The sequence below is a fragment of the Trichechus manatus genome, unplaced genomic scaffold (genome assembly GCF_000243295.1).
Source record: "Trichechus manatus latirostris isolate Lorelei unplaced genomic scaffold, TriManLat1.0 scaffold00009, whole genome shotgun sequence".
NCBI lineage: Eukaryota > Metazoa > Chordata > Mammalia > Sirenia > Trichechidae > Trichechus > Trichechus manatus.
In genome coordinates, this window is record NW_004443945.1 from 27,963,926 (window position 1) to 27,987,325 (window position 23,400).

General features: G+C 36.2%; 1 protein-coding gene across 1 annotated transcript; it reads left to right on the top strand.

The window, feature by feature from the left end:
• Positions 1-21,628, top strand: CUNH8orf88 (chromosome unknown C8orf88 homolog). The gene is made up of 6 exons (XM_004370783.2): positions 1-128; positions 8,712-8,810; positions 11,649-11,722; positions 14,996-15,071; positions 19,561-19,667; positions 21,449-21,628. Exons 2-6 carry the CDS (start codon positions 8,738-8,740, stop codon positions 21,470-21,472), a joined length of 354 nt encoding a protein of 117 aa, XP_004370840.1. The 5' UTR covers positions 1-128; positions 8,712-8,737; the 3' UTR covers positions 21,473-21,628.
• Positions 21,629-23,400: the final 1,772 nt, after the last annotated feature.

Sequence of the window (23,400 nt, forward strand, 5' to 3'; positions counted from 1 at the left end):
GCGACCCCGGACCGCGAGCGGACGCATTTAGGGAGCCGTTCCCCGACAGACGGCGGGGCGCTCGGCCTCTGCGTCTGGGCTGAGCACGGCGACGCTGCTGCTCTGAAATCCTCCTGGATCTTGAGGCGGTAGGTGGCGGGGCAGGGTGAGCGACTTTGGGGGGAGGAGGCGGTTGGGGCTTCGTCTCGGGGACTGGACACCCGGAAAGTTGAGGTGAGGGAGAGAAGCTCTGGGGTGGGTCGGGACAGATTACTTCAGGGCCTCCATAGGGTCCCCAAAGTGGGGTATAGCCTGGGATGGGAGCGAGCACTTCGGCTAAGGGAGAAGGAAAGCGTTGTGGCTGATGAGGGAAAACCGGGCGGAGGGACAGGTGAATAAGGGAGAGTTAAACTGCTGGGGGAAAAAAGTAAGTACACAGCGCCCTCTGTGTCCTGGGCCCGGTGCTAGGTGGTGACATGGTTTGAAGACTTCCCATGCCCTGGCATCATCTTTGCCAAATTTATGGCAAAAGTTTTACTTTGCTGGCGTTTTAGCAAAGCTACAGGAAAGGGCAGTTACGTTAGTTACGAGAATCACAAACACCTATAACCTGGACAGTTTTATCCCATCTAAAATATTAAATGGTGTTTGTACTGAAAAACACATCAACTAGACTTTTTTTCTTTTTAGTCAGTTGTAACGAGAAGACATAAAATGGAAAATATGATGGTTTATAACTTTTTGTTATTTTAGTTTTTTTCTTGAAGAGTGCAACCAGGTTTGTGAAATGTAAAACGCCTTTCGTCACCTGAGTCATAACTGGCTTTTCTCCTGCTCCCCGTACTTCCCTTATGTTACTTCTCATCTATCAGTTTATCAGTACCTACTATTTACTTACAGGCAAGTTGCATTTAGTTTCAAGAAATACTAACTTTGTAAAAGTAATATTTTGAAGTTGGAAATTGATGTTAAATCTCATCTGGTTATCATATGGGAAATATACACAAGGTAGATGAAAATATGGTCTTTTCATTTCTTCACTCAGCTGTTTCTTTCATGGTACAGTAAAACCTGTGAAAGCCGGAACCCATGTAAGGTGGAAACCTGTCAGAGAAGGAAAACGCAAATATTTTCCACTTATAAAGAGTGATAGGAAAGTGGTAAGACTGCACCCTGTCAAAGGCGGGAATTTTTTGAGACCTGGAGGAACAAGGCAGTCCTGTTGAGTTCTGGCTCTCACAGGTTTCACTGTATTTTATATAATTATTTCTTAATTACAGCAGAACCATCAGCACTTACTAAAGAAATCTATAATTTAAATGAGAGATTCCCAGCTTCTAAAACCAATACGTAAGTATGTTTAATATGTTGTGATCTGTGATTAGTATGACAGTGTACCATGTCTACAAAACGAGGAAAGGATAGTAATCCCATAATTTAGTTAGTGTTCTAGGGAAGATTATAAACTGAGGAAATGAAAATTACTACCGCATCCCAATTTATTCAGCAGGGCTTTCCATAAATGTGCCTTCTCATAAGTTAATTTCTTTATCCGTACATGCATGCCTATCTACAGCATTCCCAACTGGTTAATAGAAAGAATTGGAATAGTGGGCAGTTTATTTCAGTTGTCTTTAAAATTACCAAAAAGACAAATTTAGAGACAGTACGTGTATTTTGTAGTCAAATCCTCATTTCTAGCACTTATTAGCTGAATGAAATTGAGTACATCTCATTTTTCTGAACCTCAGGTTTCTCATCTGTAAAATGGGACTACTGGTTTTCTTCAACAGTTAATATATGGCACAAAAATTAAATGAGATATGTAAAACATTTAGCATCTGGTGAGACCTCAAAAGGTCCCTAGGTGATGAAAACAGTTTGTGCTTGACTGCTAACCTGTTAGTGGTTTGAATCCACCCAGCAGTATCATGGAAGAAAACGCCTGGTGATTTGCTTTTGTTAAGATTTCAGCCAGTAAAACTCTATGGAGCAGTTCCACTTTGTAACACATTGGGTCACCATCAGTTGGTATTGACTTGATGGCAGCTAACAACAAAAACAAAGACCTCCAAAAACTGGAGTTTTCAATAATAATAATAAAAATGGGTATCTGGGTGATACAATTGTGCTCAAACTGGTCAGTATATGCTTATTATCTCAGTGTAATAAGTGACTCTTAGAAAATCCTAGTTTAATTAAAATTTCAGAGTTGGTAGGTGTGAGGTGTGGAACCCCTTTGTAGTAAACAGTTTGGCCTTTTGTCCTGGTTCCTGAGAGCATGACCACACCTGAAGCCAATGAGTGGGGGGGGTCTACTCAACCAAGAGGGAGCACCTTGGGGGCCTGATGCTGCCTAAGCCTCAGGAGGCACGAGGTAATCTATCATGGCTGCTTGGTGAGGCCAGTAAAGGCTTTGGAAGATGGAGGCTCAAGGGAGGTTTCTGGGTGGGGAGATGGAACATCTGCTCTCACAAACATGGAACATCCCCTAGGAACTTGGAAGCTTTGCTGTGAGACCTCTGCTGGGGTTTATGAGTCTTGCAACAGAGTATAAGACCTAAGAAACAGAGAAGGGGCTGGTGCCTGCTGACCTAGCCCTGGGTGAATGGGGATGAAGGAGCAGCTGGGGTCTGAACTGACCAGGGAAGGAAAGCTGAGATTTCTCTGGACTGGTTTGGCACAAATTGATGTCAGTAGAACATGAGATTTGCTAGAGAAAACAAACCCTGATGATGCAGTGGGTCCTTAGGATTCATCTTTATTCCTTTCTTTCTCCCTCCTTTCCCCTCTTTCTCTCCCCTTCCTTCCCTCCCTTTCTTCCTCCCTTGTTTAGCAGAAAAGGAACCTAAGATATAGTTAGTATTGCTCGATGGAGAATTGCAACTACAACTTAAGTTTCCTGATTTCCAGGCCAATACTTGCTTATACCATTGACCTTTTCAAAGATGATTTGTTAAATATGTGTGAATTTGAAAAACAAATGCTTTACTCAGCAACCATTACTCAGCATGTATGGTTAAAAGCTTGGCTGCTAACAAAAAGCAGTTCGACTTTACCAGCCACTCCTTGGAAATCCTGTGGGGCAGTTCTCCTGTGTCCTATAGGGTCGCTATGAGTCCGAATTGACTCGATGGCAACAGGTTTGGTTTTTTTTAAAAAAAAAATCAATAAAACAGATATTTTTGAGTTATTGAATCAAAATTTTCTTTAAAAAACATTTATGCCACAAAATTATATCTTTAGATTTTAAAATACAGCTTTATGATAGGTCTACAGCTTGCTACCCAATGTTGTAGGTAGGATTCGGTTTCTTTCCCAGCGGTTGTCCTTTGTAACTGTCGACATCGTGAAGCCTGCTGTAGGTAATGCCACTTGCTTCAAGGAAACTTTTTGATCTCTACGTTCAATGAATGAAGCAGGTATTACAATTTGTTTTGATTGGAAGTTATTTTGTATACTGACTTTGTAGTTAAGTCCTTAATTTTTTTTTTTTTAACCTCAGCCAAGAGTTAGGTTTTGATGTGTGGCATCTTGTTTCGCTTATGATCTTGTGGATCAGGTTTATAATAATGATTACTTCTTGCAAATGCTTACCTTTTCCATTAATAGTACTGTTTTAAGACATGATGGTGGTACACATAATAATATGCATAATCATCCCAAACTCATTCCCCGTAATGTCAGTTTCTGTATGCAGACATAGTCTACATTTTTAAAAAAACAATATTAAACAGTACTGTTATGACACGGAAACCCTGGTGGCATAGTGGTTAAGAGCTATGGCTGCTAACTAAAAGGTCAGCAGTTTGAATCCACCAGCTACTCCTTGGAAACCCTATGGGGTGGTTCCACTCTGTCCTATGAGTCGGAATTGACTGGAAGGCAGCGGGCTTGGGCTTGTTACGACACTGTCTTTTTTAATCTCTTTACTAATGGGTATTTATATATTTGGAGCCCTTGCTATATCCTTACTACTACAAATTGAAAGGGTAGGTGGCACTCAAAAAGCTTTTATTTCTTTATTTGCTTGTATTGCAAAGTCGTATAATATAGTATTAACTCCCAAACTCTGGACATTCCCTAGTTTGAATACTGTGGATTTGCTTTGCTCAGCAACTGGAAAACACTTTACAACCTACCAGCTCAGTTTCAGCTGAGTAATGGAAAACAAGGAAATGTGTGCCAAAGTATTCTTTTGTATTCTGATTCACTAGTTTCAAATGGGAAACAAGATGGAAAGCTACTACATGCTAGTAATAGAGTCCCAATTAAAATGACTAGTATAAACATAAAATAAAGCAATGTATACTAGATTGCTTTTTTGATTCTTATTTTAAATATTCCCTTCCACATAAAAATATTCAAAGAATATTTCTTCGAAATATGTGTGTGTGTGTGTATATATATATATATATAAATTTTTTTTGCTTCTTGTATTTACAACTTTTTTTTGCTTCCTTTTATTTGAGAGTTGTATTGCCAACAATTACAGACAGGATTAGTTTTGTTTAGAAGGTTGTTAATAACTCTGTTGAAATACTAGTAAACAGATAACATTACAAAAGTAGGTAGTTAATTTGGAGTATTACCTGGCTTATCTCCAAATTTCAGGAAAAAGTAACTGTTTTGTACTTAATTATCATAGCTAATTTTGAGACATTGTTTATAATTTTATGATTTTAACATTTGAATTATACTGTATTTTTCACAAATAATTCACACATGTTAATAATGAGCACACAAATATCACGTGCACAACACACCTAGGGAAATAATGCGTAAGGAGGTGGTGCAGTTGGCAAAAAAACGTATAACACAGGTGTTATTTACATAAAAATATGAAATATATCCAAAGACATTTAAAAATAGGCCAAAGAATTTTTTTTGGACCTAAAAGGGAGTTATTAACCCTATTTTAGTTAGGGAAACAGTCATTTAAATTTATGATTTATTTAAGATCATGTGGTTAAAATCATATTGTTTCTGAACGAGCAGGTGCAAAGTCAGGTGTGGTTTTACTTTTGACTTTTTCTTGATAGACATCACAGTTACATGCAAGTTTCAGAAGATTTTAGTTATATCTTTAGTATGGAAATTTATAGAATTTATATAAAAATAATTATGTTGCAGATAACTAGGGTACAAAGATAAATAAGGTCTAATTTTTTTTACCTCAACTTATAATCTAATCAGATAGGTATGTAATATATTTACTATGATACATTTTAGAAGAATGAATAGACAAAGTACAGTAGGTAACAGTGGAGAAGGAAAGTAAAAAAGGAATAATAATTATTATTTTTTATTATCAACTATTTATTAGGAGTTAGAGAATTTTGTGTCAACTATTTCATTTAACTTTACCTCTTGAGACACAAGGGTATTCTCAAGAAAGTAGCAAGAGCTAGGTCTTAGTGTTGAAAGATGAATAGAAATTTGGAGAGGAGCAATAAGGAGAACGAGGGAACTCCAGACAGAGCACCTAAATATATAAATATATGGTGAAACAAAATCACATTAATTCAACAACTTTTATTGAACATCCACTGTGTACTAGATAACTTTTATTGTACATCCACAGTGCTAGATATTAGAGATACACCTGAATGATAGAGCTTGAATTTAATAGTCTGGTTAAGAATATAGACAGATAACAGGTAATTGCAACTAGTGCAATAAGTACCACTTTGGAGAAGGATAGAGGTGCTTTGTGAGCACATAAGGATACTTAACCAGAATTTGGGCAGTTCTGCCTGAGTGTGAGGTGGAAAGAGGTGTTGGGGCTAGTTAGATTGTAGAGTGTAGCTCAGATGCATGGGTAAACCCATCACTTTCTAGACTCATGACCTTGGGAAAGTTAACCTAATTTCTCTAAGCTTCATGTATAAAACAGAGATGATAATAATAGCTAACATTTACTGAACACTTACTATGTACCAGGCATTGTGCTAAGTGCTCTATATAGACTATCTTATTTAGACTTCACATCAAACCTGTGGAATATTTGCTATTGTTAACTGTACAGTTACATAACTAGATAGTGGAGCCATGAGATAAACTCAGGTAGGCTGACCTGAGACCTGAGCTCTAGCTACTAATAGTACCTAATTAATAGAATTGCTGTGAATATTACATAATATAAATGTAAAGGTAAATGGTTTATTATGCATGACACATGGATGCTGGCTCCTGTTTCTATTATTAATAATTCTGGAGATGATGGTGAATGGAAGTTTTTTAAGCAGGAGTATGTATTGTTGTTATTAGTTGCAGTTGAGTTGGCTCTGACTCATGGTGGCCCCATGTACAATGGAATGAAACATTGCCCAGTCCTGTGCCATCTTCATGATCATTGGCATGCTTGAGTCCATTGTTGCTGCCACTGTGTATTTTGAATGCCTTCCAACATAAGGAGCTCATCTTCTAGCACTGTATTCAAGAATGTTCTGTTGTGATCCATAGGGTTTTCATTGGCTCATTTTTGGAAGTAGATCACCAGGTCTTTCTTCCTAGTCTGTGTTAGCCTGGAAGCTGTTCCACTACTTGGTTTTGAATTAGCAGGTGCAAAATCAGGTGTGGTTTTACTTTTGACTCTGTCTTGGTAGGCATCACAATTTGGAAAATTGTACTGGTATTTGAAATATCGGTGGTATAGCTACCAGCATTGTAGCAACATGCAAGCTACACAGGTATGGCAAACTGACAGACAATTGGTAGGGAGTATGTATAGAGGGCGCCAAATAATAACAAATCCAAATTTAGATAAGGAGAAATTATTCAAAAGGACTAATGCAATAGGGAGAATACTCTGATCTCAGAAATCTGCAAGCAGCTCAAAACAGAAAAAGGTTTGTCTTCTTTGTTGTTGTTAGCTCCTTTTAAGTTGGCCCACGACTCATGGTGATCCTATGCACAAAAAAATGAAATACTGCTTGTTCCTGCACCATCCCCATGATCAGTTGCAGATCCGACTGTTGTGAACCATAGAGTTTCTGGCTGATTTTTGGAAGTAGCTTGCCAAGTCTTCGTTTCTAGTTTGTCTTAGTCTGGAAGCTCCATTGAAACCTGTTCAGCAGAATAGCAAGATGCCAGCCTCCACTGACAGGTGGTAGCCGTGCATGAGTTGCATTGGCCAGAAATTGAACCCAGGTCTCTCACATGGGAAGGCGAGAATTCTATCATTTAACCACCACTGCCTCATTTTATTCTTTAGAGAAGGGTAAGAAGAACTAGCAGGAACTTTGTGGGGGAGGGGGACATGAGGTAGAAAAATCAGGGTGAGTCAACAGGAAGCGTTCTCTTTGTGGTCACTCAACTCTCATGGTTTACAGAGAAAAGAAACTGTATTCATCCATATATTCAGAATGCTTGTTTTGCACCTACTTTGAATCCAGTCCAGGTTCTTTGTTACTTGCAGGAGACACAAAGGTGATTAAAGATACTGGCCCTTTCTTTAAGGAGAATCTTTTCTTCACTTTTGTCTACAGTGAATGATGGTGTTCTCTAAATGTCATTATGTGGATATGGTCACACTGTCCCAGGAACATAGAGGAAGGCATTTAAATCAGACTGGGTGATCAGGGGGATGAACTAAGAACTATTGTGGAACTGAGAGAGTAGTGGTGGGAATGAAGAAAATAGATTTGAGAGATATTTTGGAAGTAGAATGGACAGGATTTAGAGACTGATTTTGGGATGGGAGGTTCTAATTTAGACCATCGAATTGAAGGAGGCTTTAACCAAGGCTGGTACAAGGGAGTTGATGATGGCTTTAAGGAATATGCAAGGAAGGAAGCCTGTGGGGTCAAAGTAAGGAATTTAATTTTGGACATGTTGGATTTAAGGTGCCTTTAATATTATATGGAGCCCTGGTGGCACAGCGATTAAGAGCTCAGCTACTAACCAAAAGGTTGGCAGTTCGAATCCACCAGCTGCTCCTTGGAAACCCTATGGGGCAGTTCTCCTCTATCCTATAGGGTCGCTGTGAGTCAGAATCAGCTCGACAGCAGCAGGTTTGGTGATATTATATAAATTAAAATATCTTCAGGCAGTTAAAAAATAGAATGGGAATTTGAAAGAGAGGTGGATACTGGAGATACAAATTAGGGCATATTTATCATATAGATAGGTGGTTATAGCTTGAGAATAGATGAGGTTAGCTAGAGGGGCAAAAGTCTTATTTGGCAGAATCCTTACATTTAATTGGAGAACAGTGGCAGAGGAATCAGCTAAGGAAGTTAGTAATCAGAGAAATAGGAAACAAAGAACAGAATAAGGAACTTTAAGGAAATAAAATGTTTTAAAGAGGAAATGACCAACAGTTATAACTTTTATAAACAGGTCTAGAGTTATGCTAGGAGCCCTGGTTCTCGGCTGCTAACTGAAAGGTCAGTGGTTCGAATCCACCAGCTGCTCTGTGAGAGAAAGATGTTGCAGTCAGCTTCTGTAAAGATTTACAGCCTTGGAAACCCTATGGGGCAGTTCTACACTGTCCTGTAGGGTTGCTTCGAGTCAGAATCAACTCGATGGCATAGGTTTGGTTTTATTTTGGTAAGGTTATTGTAAAAGATTATTGTAAGTTTATTTTAAATGCTTCTTTTGTGTTTGTGTTTTCTACCTTAGCTTACAAAATAGGTATCCTCAAGCGAGTGTTGTGCTTATTTTTATGTATGTAAAATGTCTTGGTTATTTTGCCCAAAAAATAAAAATGTATATTTTCTCTCTTAAAGTATGGAACCTCAAGGTCTTTGTGATAATGGAAACCAAAAAATTAATTGGTAAACCGCTTCAACCAGCAAGACCTGTTCGTCATCTGACTTCTCCTCCTGGTGAGTAATCTAGGGTACATATCTTTACGTATTAATTTGTTTGTGGCTAGTTAGTATTTTGATCTATTTCCAAAAATTGGCCATTGAAAACTATGTGCTATGTGCTATGGAGCACACGTAGTTCTACCCTGACAACCATGGGGTTGCCATGAGTTGGAATCGACTTGACAACAGCTGGTTTGGTTTTGGAATTGGTATTTGAAAGGCTGAATAACTCATGAAGTAATTATTTTGGTGGATATTTAAAGAAATAATGAAAACTAATGATCTTCTCTGAAGAATTTAAAAATATTACCAAAAGGAAAGGTTTCTTAATAATCTACCAGACCAACAGAGTTAGGAAGATGCAGTCTTTGAGGAAAAGTAACTTTATAGTTTTCATGTCTTATTTTGATAGTTAACTGGTTCTTGCTCAGAGTAATACCTCTAATGCAAATTGTGCCCTATGATTATGATCGCTATAGAAGAACCATGCTGCAGAGAGAATTCGCCTTTAAAAAAACATACCTAAATGGAGTAATAAAAAAACAAAACAAAACATGATTAGCACAGAACAACAGTTGGTGATTCTATATGGTTGTGATATTACAGTTTTATTCTGGTAGAGGTTAAGACTGTACTTGAGCTAGAACATACAGTCTAACTTCTGGAAATCTAAACAACAATAATAGATAAATTCTGAAATTAAATGGTTAATTTAGCCCATAAAACTATTTTGAACACCTTTTTGGAATAATTCATATTTAACTCATAAATTAGAATATTAACTTTTTAATTCTATTTATTACTTGTTGCTTTGATGATATACATATAACCTGTTAAATTCTCTTTAGTCTATGTGTTCACTTCAATTAAGAGCTCTTACACTTGCTAATTATACAAGGAAAGAAAAAGCCCTTTTATAAGATGCAAAGATGAAGCAGACAAGATAGAAATGGCACTAATTCCTGAATCTTCCATTCTCCCATGCTTGGTTTCTAGTTTTGTCATGATTCCTCTGAAGCTGGATGTAACTCAGGACAGACAAGTGAAATTAATGGCTCCCCCTGAACCATAGCTTAGCAACACTGATCCCATATCCCTTGGTGCACTGGAGAAGTTGTGTTGTGTCAAGTCTCAGATTTTATCCTAAAGGAAAGATATAAAGTCATTGGCAGCAGCTTCATTCTGTGACCACCCTTTTATAGTGCCCTTCCCTCCCTTCTGTGCAGATCCAATTTTTCACTGATCACTTTATTCCAGGGCTATTCCATGGGCAAATGGGGCGGACAGGTAGCTCTGCTCCCATTTGCTTATATCCTGCTAAGATCCAGACAGAGGAATAGCATTTTTTTTTTTAAGGCATAGAAGTTTAGTATATCAGAACATCAATTTTGATTAGTTTTGGCCTTTCTCAAGCTTCCCTCCCAATGACCACCCCCCCACCAAAGAAGAAAACCATTGCTATTGAGTCAGTTCGGACTCATAGTGACCCCATAGGGTTTCCAAGGCTGTAAATCTCTACGGAAGCCGACTGCCACATCTTTTTCCCCTCGGAGCCACTGGTGGTTTCGAACTGCTGACCTTTTGGTTAACAGTTGATTGCTTTAACCACTGCATCACCAGGGCTCCTCCCCCCTATACCCTTGCTCAATTCAGGTTCCCAAAGGAATCTTCTGATTTTTTTTCTTCAAGACTGAGATTGGATTATTTCCTCTTATGGAGCCTGCTTTGATACGCCAAAACCTGCTGTGCTCTCCCCTAGTATCTTGTCTATATCTCTTATACACACATATGCCCATCTCTCACTTACACATCAAATTTGATCATAATAATTTATGAGCTTGTCTTTTAAAATAGACTATGAAATGCAGAACAGAATTTGAAATTTTCATGGAATCCAGACTTTCTGGATTATGGAGGCTGGATAAATTCTCGAAACTATTGCCCTGAGATAATCTTTAAACCTTAAACCAAAAACATCCCCTGAAGTCTTCTTAAAACCAAACAGTAGTTTAGGTTAACTGCTGTTGTTGTTGTTAGGTGCTGTCAAGTCGAGTCTGACTCTTAGTGACTCTGTGTACAACAGAAGGAAACACTGCCCGGTCCTGCACCATCCTCACATTCCCTCTTACGGTTGAGCCCGTTGCTGCACCCACTGTTTGTCAACCCATCTTGTTGAGAGTCTTCCTCTTTTTCACTGACCCTCTACCTGACCAAGCATGATGTCCTTCTCCAGGGACTGATCCCTCCTGATAACATGTCCAAAGTATGTGAGACGTAGTCTTGCCATCCTTGCTTCTAAGGAGCATTCTGGTTGTACTTCTTCCAAGACATTAACTTAACTAGTAAAGAATACCTGCCTTGCACATTATTCTCTTTTAAGATCTAGATATATGGGATTAAATTGACAACAGCAACTTGAAAGATTAGATAAGAACTGTAGGGAGCTGTGAGTTTATGTTAACAGCAGAGGAACAACTCAGAAAAGGAGGGTGAGAATGATTGTACAACTCGAAGAATGTAATCAGTGTCACTGAATTGTACACGTGGAAGCTGTTGAATTGGTGTATGTTCTGCTGTGTATATTCTCAACAACAACAGAAATAAAATTATAGAGAAAATAGACTATGAACTCTTTTTATCTCTGAACTGTCTTTTCATGCTTGTATACCCATCCCCTGACATGGTGGCCTACATTTAATAGGGCTGAATAAATGTATGTTGAATATTAGAACTATCAGAAAATTTCAAAATAGTACCTAGAATATTCTGGACACTTAAGTTTTATAGTTGATACCATATCATTTACTGAAGGCATGGATATCTAAAATCGTTGTCTTTTTTCTGTTCTTGTAGGAGTAGTGTTTCCTTTCAACTTTCAAAATGAATATCCATGCAACACTCAGTGCTTACAAAGTGGAGTTGGCAGAGTAAGTCTTAGAAATTATAATAAAATAAAGCATTTATTTACAGACTGGAAAGTAACATTTGTTAGGTGGCTATTGTGTACCAGGCAGTATGCTAAGTGCTTTATATACCTTTTTAAAAATATGACATATTTAAAGAGAACATTTATGTGCCTATCACACAAGATTTTCAAATCTAAACATTTTTTCATATTTGTTTTAAAAAATTTAAAGAAAAAAATGTAACAAATATTGTTAAAAATCCCTTGTATATCCCTGTATAATCCCTTTTCCTTCCCAGCTGTCCCAGAAAAAACTATCCTCAATTTGTTATTTTTCCCTGAATGTATTTGAACTTTAGCTACAATAAATTGAAATTGTTTAACTGTTTTATAATTTTTTATAAATAGTATTATACCTACATAGGTTTCTGCAATTTTTTCCCTTTCTCATCATTTATAATTTTAAATTTTTTGACTAAGTAAAATAGTTACAAAGTTTGAAATAAAAAATTTACAAAATGGTATCTAGAGCAAACTTTCTCTCCAATCTCTGACCCCCAGTCACCCATTTCTTCTCACCAAAAGTAACCATTGTATCTTGATACTTCCAGAGACTATGCATGAACAACCATAAGTATATTCATAAATTAAATACTAGACAACTGTTAAAATGAATAAAGTAGTTCTATATGTAATGACACAGAAAAATCATATGTATATCCGTATATTCATACATATGAATATATTCACATAAACATATTCATACACATGTATGAATATCCATAAATATATAAGTGTATGAATATATGTATGAATATACCAGTTTTGGTCTATTTTCTGTTGATGGACGTTTGTTTCTATTTTACAAAAGATGCTGCAGTGAACATCCATCTATATTTCCTTTTATACATATTTGAAAGATTCTCTGGGTATAAATCTGTTGTGAAAATGCTATGTTAAAGGGTGTTATTATCTTCAATTTTATTATTCTCTGAAGTGCTTTGTATGAACAGTGAGTTCATAAAGACTCTGATTTTTCCACATTCTTACCTTGTTGTTGTCAGACTTTAACATTTTTTTCTTGTCCAGTAAGTGAGAACACATATCTTTTTATTGTTTTTAATTCTCAGTTTTTCTTGTGAAGTGGAGCAGCATTTCATGTCTTTAACTTGCCCATTGGATTTCCTCTTTCGTGAATTGCCAGTTCACATCCTTGTGCATTTTTTTAGGAGTTGTATTCTTCTTGACTTGTATGACTTTGAGAATATAGTCTGGATTCCAATTATTGCTCTTTCTGTTGTTTAAAAGTTCATTATATATTCTGGATATCAAGCCCGTAACAGAGGTGTGTTTCCCCCAAATTTTCTCCCAATCTGTAAGTTGTCTCTTCACTTTGTTATAAAGTCCTTTGATTTAAAAAAGTTGTTTTTTTTTTTTAAATTTTTGGTGCGGTCCCATTTATCTATTTTGTCTTTTGTTACTCATGCTTTTGGTGTCATATCCAAGAATCTATTGTTGAAAACTAGATTCTAAGGCATTACCCCTTTTGTTTTCTTCTAAGAGTTCTATGGTTTTAGATCTTATCCTTTGATCTTTGAGCCATTTTGAGTTAGTTTTTGTATATGGTAGAAGGTATGGGGCCATGTTCCTTCTTCTGTTTGTGGAAATCCAGTTGTCCTAGAACCATTTATTAAAGAGACTATTCTTTCCCTATTGGGTGGATTTAACACTCTTGTTGAAGATCAATTGATCATAGATATATGGTTTTATTTCTGGACTCTAAATTCTGTTCCATTGGTCTGTATGTCTTGATTATACCAGTACCACACTGCTTTGATTACTGTAGGCTTATGGTATGTTTTGAGATTGGGAAGTGTGAGTCTTCCTACTTTGTTCTTCATTTTTAAGGTTACTTTGGCTATTTGGGGTGCCTTTCAGTTCCATATAAATTTGAGGATTGGCTTTTCCATCTCTGCAGAGAAGGCTGTTGGAATTTTGATGAGTATTGCATTGAATCTATAGATTTCTTTAGGTAGTGTTGATACCTTAACAATATTAAGCCTTTTGATCCATGAGCATGGAATGTCCTTCTATTTAGTTAGATCTTTAATTTCTTTCAGCAGTATTTTACAGTTTTCAGTGACGTCTTTCACCTTCCTGGTTACATTGATTCCTAGGTAGATTATTCTTTTAGATGTTATTATAAATGGAATTGTTGCCTTAATTTCCTTTTCAGATTGTTCACTGCTAATGTATAAAAACCTGACTGTTTTTTATATGTTGACCTTGTATCATGCTACTTTTCTGAATTCATTTATTAGCTCTAATAGTTTTCTTGTGGACTCTTTGGGATCCTCTTTGTATAGGATTATGTTATCTGTTAAAAAGGATAGTTTTATTCCTCCCTTCCCAATTTGGATATCTTTTATTTATTTTTCTTGCCTAATTTTCTGGCTAGAACTTACAGTACTATATTGAAAAGCTATGATGAGAGTGGGCATCCTTGTACTGTTCCTGATCTTAAGGGGGAAATTCTCATTTTTTCCTTATTGAGTGTTAAGTTAGCTGTGGGTTTTTCATAAATGCTGTTTATCAGATTGATTAATTTCCCTTCATTCCTAGCTTGTTGAGTGTTTTTTATCACGAAAGGGTATTGGATTTTATCAAAACCCTTTACTCTGTTGACTGAGATAATCATGTGGTTCTTTTCCTTTGTTCTATTAATGTGGTGTATTATATTGATTTGCTAATGTTGAACCATCCTTGCATTCCTGGGATAAATCCAACTTGATCATAATGTATAATCCTTTTACTATGCTTTTGAATTTGGTTTGCTAGTATTTTGTTGAGGATAGGCCAGAGACAGGCACCTTGCTTCAGTCTCTCAGCCCTTTGACTTAGGATAGACACACATAACAATTTGCAGATAAAGCCTTCTCTTCTCTCTCTAGAGCTAGGGACCAGGATCCTGGGACTACAGGCTATCCCAGCTGTAAGATGATCTCTGAGCCTGGGGGTAAGCTGGAGGGTAGGGCATAGACTTATAAAAAACCAAGCTATCCTTCCATTCACAAGTCACATTTTTCTTGATTCAGCATTTGCTTAGTTGTTGTAATCCTTTGACTAGTTTCCATAGTTCTGACAAACTTGGTTTTACCAGTTTCTTGTTTTCTTTGGTGTTTCTGTGGTGGGGGATGGGAGTGTGGAACTGCTTAAGCCATCATCTTGTCCCTCCTCTGTGTTATGTAAAATTTTAAACTTGAGTTAAAAAGTATATTTTCTTTTTGTTCAACAGTGTAAGACAAATGGAATGCAAGCCTTTCCTCAAGGTCTTAATGAAAAGCAGCAACATCAGTCTCCAGTTAAAAAAGGTAAACTTTTATCATAATCCCCAAATTTCATTAGAGAATGTCTTAGCATTCGTGTAAACATTAATATTACTTTGCTGCTTGGTTGAAAACCTTATGTATGTAAGAAATTTTATGATATTCTTTTAGGTTGATTTCTGCCTATACTAGTCAGGCTACAGGTTTGATTACTCTAAGGCAAAGACCAGAGTAATAATGACTTAAACAAGATAGAAGTTTTTATTGTGTGTGTGTTGACCTTTTATGCTGCCACTTTCCTGAATTAAGTGGTAAAATTAAATTCTAATTAAAAATTAAATTCAAAATTCTAATTGCTTTCTTATGGAATCTTTGAAGTTTTCTATGTATAGGATCATGTCATCTGCGAAAAGGGATAGTTTTACTTCTTGCTTCCCAATTTGGATACTTTTTATTTATTTAATTTTTTTCTAGCCTAACTGATTTGGCTAGGACTTCCAGAACAATGTGGAATAGTGATGGTGAGAGTTATTCCTGATCTTTTTTTTTTCCTAATAATGTTCCAGGCAGCCACTGCCAATTGGTCAGGGTTGACACAACAAATGAAACCAATTTGTCTAGTCTCCATCCTCCATAAAATGAAGATATGGCAATACAGGAAAAGGGAACCATGTTTTTGGATCTACATGGCTTTAAGACTTGTGAAATCATAGAATCTCAGAGAAGGAAGGGACCATAAAATTCAAGCACTCCCACCCCTAACCCTCTCTGGAAGTGTCTTCTATTATGCCCTGGCACATACTCATGTGGGCTCTCTTTGGTATTCAAAGCTCATTATATTATTAGATTTTAATTTTTAGACATTTTTACTTTTATTGACCTGCCTCATTATAACTTCTCCCTAAAAGTCACTGTTCTGTTACCTGGAGAAACAGGGATAAGACTCCTTTCCACATGACAGCTTTCTAAGAATTTAAAACATTTTAGTGCCTTCCCTAGGTCTTCTCGTCTTCAGCCTAAGTGTCCTCATTTCTTTCAACAATTTTTCACCTATACTTCTTTTTTTTTTAATTGTGCTTTAGGTGAAAGTTTACAGCTCAAGTTAATTTCTCATACAAAAAATTTATACAGATATTGTTATGTGGCATTAGTTGCAATCCCTACAATGTTATAACACACTCCCTCTTTCCACCTCGGGTTTCTTGCGATCATTCAACCAGTTCCTGTCCCTTCCTGCCTTCTCATCCTGCCTCTGGACAGGAGCCGCTCATTTGGTCTCGTTTATCTGGTTGAACTAAGAAGCACACTCCTCACGAGTATTATTTTTTGTTTTATAGTCCATATAGTCTCAAGAGTGGCTTCGGGAATGGTTTTGGTTCTGGGTTAACAGCATCCGGGGGCCATAGTTTGGAGGTTCCTCCAGTCTCTGTCAGACCATTAAGTCTGGTCTTTTTGCATGAATTTGACTTCTGCTCCTCACCTTTCTCCCACTCCATCCGGGACCCTCTGTTGTGTTCCCTGTTGGGGTGATCACTGGTGGTAGCTGGCCACCATCTAGCTCTTCTGCTCTCAGGCTGATGGAGTCTCTGGTTTATGTGGACCTTTTTTCTCTTGGGCTAATATTTTCCTTGTGTCTTTGGTATTCTTCATTCTCTTTTGCTCCAAGTGAGTTGGGACCAGTTGATGCATTTTAGATGGCTGCTTGCAAGCTTTTAATACCCCAGATGCCACTCAACAAAGTGGGATACAGAACATTTTCTTAATAAACCTTGTTAGGACAATTGACCTAGATATCCCTCAAAACTATGGTCCCCAGGCCCTAGCCACTGTGCCCCTCAAAGTGTTTGGATGTGTTCAGAAAACTTCTTAGCTTTAGCTTTGGTCCACTTACGCTGACTTCCTCTGTATTGTGTATTGTCCTTCCCTTCATTGAAGATGATCCTTGTCTACTATCTAGCTAGTGAATTCTCCTCTCCCTCCCTCCCCACCCTCATAATCATCAAAGAATGCTTTTCTTGAGTTCTTATGATAGTGGTCTCATACAATATTTGTCCTTTTGCGACTGACTAATTTCACTCAGCATAACGTCCGCGATTCATCTATGTTGTGAGATGTTTCACGAATTCATCATTGGTTTTTGTCATTGCATAGTATTCCATTGTGTGTACCTACTATAATTTTTTTATCCATTTGTCTGCTGATGGGCACCTAGGTTATTTCCATCTTTTTGCTATTGTGAACAGTGCTGCAATGAATGTGGGTGTGTATATATCTATTCGTGTGACGGCTCTTATTTTTCTAGGATATATTCCAAGGGGTGGTATTGCTGGATCGTATGGTACTTTTATTTCTAGTTTTTTAAGGAAGTGCCAAATCGAGTTCCAAAGTGCTTTACCATTTTACACGCCCATCAGCAGTGCATAAGTGTTCAAGTTATTCCTGATCTTAATGAGAAACCTCTCAGTCTTTCTCCACTGAGTATAATGTTAGCTGTGGGTTTTTCATAAATGCCCTTTATTTTATTCATGAAGTTCCCTTCTGTTCCTAGCTTGTTGAATGTTTTTACAAAGAATGTTGAATTTTGTCAAATGTCTTTTGCATTGATTATTTGTGTGTTCTTTTCCTTTGTTCTAGTAATGTGTTGTATAACATTGATTTTCTGATGTTGAAACCACCCTCGCAATCCTGGGATAAATCCCACTTGATCATGGTGTATAATCCTTTTTGTATGTTTTGGATTCGGTTTGCTAGTATTTTGTTATTTTTGTGCCTATATTTGTTAGAGATATTGGTCTGTAGTTTTCTTGTGGTGTCTTTGTCTTGTTTTGGTTTAAGGGTAATGTTGGCCTCATAGAATGATTTGGGTAGTGTTTCCTCCTTTTCTATTTTTTAGGAAAGTTTGAATAGGATTAGAGTCATTTCTTCTATAAATGTTTGATAGAATTCCCCAGTGAAGCTATCTAGTCCAGGGCTTTTCGTTGTTGGGAGGTTTCTGATTACTGATTCAATCCCTTCACTTGTTTGTTATGTGTCTGTTGATATCCACTATGTCTTCTCGAGTCAATATAGTTTATATATTTTAAGAAATTTGTCCATTTCCTCTAAGTTGTCTAATTTTTCATGTACAACTGTTCATAGTATTGCCTTACAATTCTTTTTATTTCTGTTGTGCAAACATCACTAGTAACTAATTCCAGAACATTCTCATCACCTCATAAAGAAACTCTGTACCCATAAAGCAGTCACTCCCCATTCCCTCCTCCAGCTAGCCCTTGGAAATCACTGCTCTGCTTTCTCTCTCTGTGGATTTGCTTATTTTGGACATTTGATATAAATTGAATCATACAGTATGTGGACTTTTGTATCTGGCTTCTTTTATTTAGCGTAATATTTTTGAGGTCCATCCACTTTGTAGCATGTATCAATACTTAATTCCTTTTTATGGATGAATAGTATTCCATTGTATGGACATACTACAGTTTGTTTATCCATTCATCAACTGATGGACAGTTGGGTTGTTCCCACTGTCTGTCTATAATGAATGGTTATGGTGAAACCTTTCAACCGCATGTAGGTCCTCCTCCCTCCACCTGCACTGACCTTTTTGCTTTAGTTGTTAATGCATTATATCTCCATACCTTGAAAACCCCACCAGACAGTGTTAGAATTTTTGCTTTAAACCGTTATGCATATTTTTATAAAACTTAGAGGAAAAGGAGTAGTCTGTTATATTTACCCAGCTATTTACCATTTCTGTTGCTCTTCCTTTATTCCTGAAGATTAGTTTAAATTATCATTTCCCTTCAGTGTGAAGAAATTCCATTAGCATTTCTTCGAGAGCTAGTCTTTTGCTACAAATTCTCTTATTTCTCTTTCATCTGAAAAGGTCTTTGCTTAGTGTTCATTCCTAAAGGATATTTTCACTGATACGAAATTGAGTTGCAGATTCTTTCCTTTTAGCACTTTAAGGATATTGTTCCATTGTCTTCTAGCCCAGCACATGGTCTATCTTGGTGATAGTTTCTGGTGATGGTTTCTGATGAAAAATCTGCAGATATTTGAATCATTGTTCCTCTTGAAGATAGCAGCTCTATCTTGGGTCTTGTTCATCAGTACCTAGCATAGTATACTGGGCACACAATAAACGTTTCTTGAATTGAATTCATTTTAATTTGATTGTATTAAATGTTTAATAACAATATAAAAACAAATAGGCTCCTTAAAGTTCCATTTTGGTAGGATCTGAATTGCCCAATAGATGTTACTGTTTTTATGTTCTGGTATATACAATACCAGATGACTTTACTAGACTTGTATAACCAGATGAAAGAAGCCATGCAGTACCCATTTTCTTCAACAGCTGTCGTTCTTCCAATTTTCCAAAGCTCCCCCTCCCCATTCTTTTGCATGGGCAGTACTCATTATTTTATGAAACAATGGACAGTTAAGGTACATTCAGAAAGAAGTGAGCCAAAAAGTGATGTAGGAGAGTAGTATGTTTTATAACATTACAATTGATGTTTAATATCTACAGAGAGAATTAAATACAGCAGAGATTTCCTGTTGAAGCTTTCAAGTGTTTCCATCTGCAGAAAAAAACCAGACTTTCTGCCTGATCATCCCATTGTACTTCAAAAACCAGTAAGGAGTTTCTAATTTTATATTACTGTAAATCCAAAATATTTGTCTTTAACATTTTCATTTGATTCTATTTTAGAATTTTTAACTGTTCTCACTGTAATATATAATTCAGAATAGTAAAATAAGTCATCCTATATGTTCTTCAAAGTCTTTTTGCTATTTTCAGCCCTTGATATTTCTGGGTCAGCTCATAAAATTCCACCAAATAAATACAATAAATAAATCCATAAATCTTTTAGGATATTGGAAAGGACATGGGTTTTGGTATCAGATGGGTTCAAATTGGAGCTCCACTCTATGTACTGATAGTTCAAACTTGGACAAGTCACTCACCCTCCTTTAGCCTCAGTTTTTGCAGTTGCAGATAAGAGTGGTAAACTCTTTCTCATAGACTTGGTTGCTAGGAGTTAATGAAATAATGTATGAAAATGCTTCGTATGGTACCTATCTCATATTATGTGCTAAGTAAATGTTAATTTCCACCTTTTAGGAGCCCTGGTGGTACAGTGGTTAAGAGCTTGGCTGCTAACCAAAAGGTCGGCAGTTCAAATCCACCAGCCGTTCCTTGGAAACCCTATGGGGCAGTTCTACTCTGTCCTACAGGGTCGCTATGAGTTGGAATTGACTCAATGGCAACAGGTTTGGTTTTGGTATGGTTTCTATTTCCATTTTGACCAGAATTTGATTTGTATTTAGAGTTTTCATACACTATTTTATATAGGTAAAAGCAAGTGGGATGGTACAAGACTCAGTGATTACAGATATGCTGAAAATGACTCAAATGTAAAATATAGATTATGTCCTGTGTTTTGGGGATTCTAACCCTTTTGGAGTCCATAGCTTGTTTTTTGCTCCCTTACAGTTTTTTTGAAATTTATCTTGTTCATAATATATATGTTTCTAAATTTAAACTCCCTAACTTACAGACTTCCAGCCCATTCTTTTTAGAATTAGTGAAAGCAGGAATTTAAAAATGTTTTTCATTTTACACAAAAGGAATGTTTGATGTTTGAATTTTTCGAGCTGTTCAAAGTTGAGACCTGTTCCTAGGGCCATATAATCCTTAGTCTGTAAGAATAAAGTTAAACTTTAATGCAACATAAAATATAATCACTTTTTCATTTGCAAACTTTCCATCTTAAATAACATTTTATTTTGTAATTAAAACTTTCACATACACATTGTTTATACACATAAACCTTGTACCTTGGTTTGCTTTTAATTTGTGCATTAATAACAAATTTGAAGTAGAATTTAATATGTTTGAAAATGAATTACATATGCCTTATTAAACACAGAAGAACTGTTTTATTTTACAAATTACAGTTATTTATTTTTTAATTTTTTTTTATTGTACTTTAGATGAAGGTTTACAGAACAAACAGTTTTTCGTTAAAAAGTACACATATTGTTTTATGACATTGGTTAACAACCCCACGACATGTCAACACTCTCTCTTCTCAACCTCGGGTTCCCTAATACCAGCTTTCCTGTCCCCTCCTGCCTTCTAGTCCTTGTCCCTGGGCTTTTGTGCCCCATTAGTCTCGTTTTGTTTTATGGGGCTAATCTTTCATTACTGAGCTAAAAGGGTATCCGGGGGTCATACTCTGGGGTTTCTCCAGTCTCTGTCAGGCCAGTAAGTCTGGTCTTTTTCTCTAGTAACATGCATTTAGATGAGTAAACACTTAGTAGGTTCACAGGTATTTGGTTTGATAAACTAATTAGTAAAAACTATATTTATTCAGTCTAATTGATAAAATGCTTTCTCTTCTATATTACAGGAAAACAACCAAAGTTTTAAGTAGCATTTTAAGAACAGATGAATTTGAAGATAAAAGAATTATTTGTTTTCTATTATGGACACCTACAAATGAAGTGGATCTAGTAACAAATAACTGCAGTGGACTGACAATTCAATTTATTTTTAATTTTGATGGTTGGCTATTTGGTTTTTCCTAAAATGAGAAAGATATTATAAGCTATAAAGAATTTTCTAATCAGTTTCAGCTTTGCAGGCAGTTACCTGCATAAATTGGAAAGTGACACTGGAAAGTAGAAATTTGGTTAGTAAAGTGGGAAGACTGTGTGTAATTTGCATCTACTTGCAATTTTTTTCTTTTTCATCACTTGTAATAATGGATTGGAAATGCAAGCTGTAAAGATTCTCAAATATAAAGTATTTGCTACAGTGTATATATATGGTATATAATTTTTTGTTGCTTTTAAAGTTGTCTTTGTTCTTTTTCTCACTGATTTCATACCAGTGCTTGAAACGACGTTAATCTCTCCAGTAGCTTAGAATGATTCAAGATGTTCAGTGCATAGTTATCATTGATGGTGGGAGGGAGAATTTTTTAATAGCCATTTCTGATCAAATATATGATTGATCTGTAGGTTTTGACAGTAACATTGTCTTAGATTCATAATTTACTAGTAGAGATTTACAATTTGGGAACAGTAGTAGTGAATGAAACTGAAGTTGAAAAATAGCTACTACTTGTGTCACTAATCAGACCATATGAACAGTAGAAGTTGAGCAACTGCCAAAAATAGAACTGATACTTTATTTCCAAAAAGGAGAAATTTTGACATTTGCAAACAATTCAGGTGCATTAAGTTTCAATTCCGTAATTTCTTATGTCAAGGACATAAATGGAGGAAGAATTTTTGGGTTTAAACTTTTAACTCTTAGAAATTTTATACATTAAATCTGCAATTTGTCACTCTGGATATTACCATTCTTTAAAAATAAAAAAGTTTCTCGCAACACCGTGTCACAAAAAAAGGAAAAAAAAATGCTGTTACAAAGGTAAGTGTAAACTCTCTGTACTTCTAATCTCTCAGATCCTGGGTCTATTGGCAAGAAGTGAAAGGCCATCGTTTGGTGGAATGTTTTATCTTCACTGAATCGTGAACTCCTAAAACCAGTACCTTTATCTTCACTGGATTTTGAGCTTGTTACCCAGATTCAAGCTTTAGTCCAGGTAGATTTCCCATCTTGGTCTTTCACTACTTTATTTTTATATTACTTTGTTTCCCAGAAAAATGGATTCCTTCATAAATAGAAAAAAAAATCTTCATTAACCTTAAGTTTACTTTTTAATTTAAAATGAGATACTTGTACACAGGGCCGAGTTTTTTCATTTACTTTTTGCACTACTGTGTTTCTTTTATACTATAGGTCTAAGTATATATATGTGAGTGTTAATACATTCATACAAACATACTCTCACACACATATACACACAAATATATGTATAATTTGTATAAGAGTTTAGGTCAGAATTACATATAATTAAATTGGTTTGCTTTATAATTTACCTATTCTCAGGTTCTTTTGATTCTGGTTTAAAAAATATGACAGAACCTATTCCAGTTTGAAAACTAGAGAGCCCTTCCACTTAATCACCACTGTTATTGAAGGCAGAATCCTTTTAAAGTCATGCTGCCATGCTACTTTGGAAACTACCTAGTACTCAAAAGACTTGATGTGCTTTCTGAATCTGACACTGAAATGGACCAGCCAGAGCAATGTTTTGATTGGTTATGATTTGTTTGTGTTTACTGGAAGCATTTATAACCAATGTTTTTAAGAAGAGGTTGTATGTCAAAAGTTTCCTAGGTTTCAAAGTAAGTTGATCCTTTCTTACTGTATATAATCAGAGTGAGACTACAAAGACTATTTGCCTTTGTACATATGTATAGCTTGTTTGAATAATCATTGTACATCTTC

Excerpts from the sequence above, each read along its gene's own strand:
- CUNH8orf88 (XM_004370783.2), top strand. The coding sequence starts at position 8,738 with ATGGAAACCAAAAAATTAATTGGTAAACCGCTTCAACCAGCAAGACCT. Across the intron at positions 8,811-11,648 it reads TCATCTGACTTCTCCTCCTG|GAGTAGTGTTTCCTTTCAAC; the intron begins GTGAGTAATCTA and ends CTGTTCTTGTAG. Across the intron at positions 11,723-14,995 it reads TACAAAGTGGAGTTGGCAGA|TGTAAGACAAATGGAATGCA; the intron begins GTAAGTCTTAGA and ends TTTGTTCAACAG.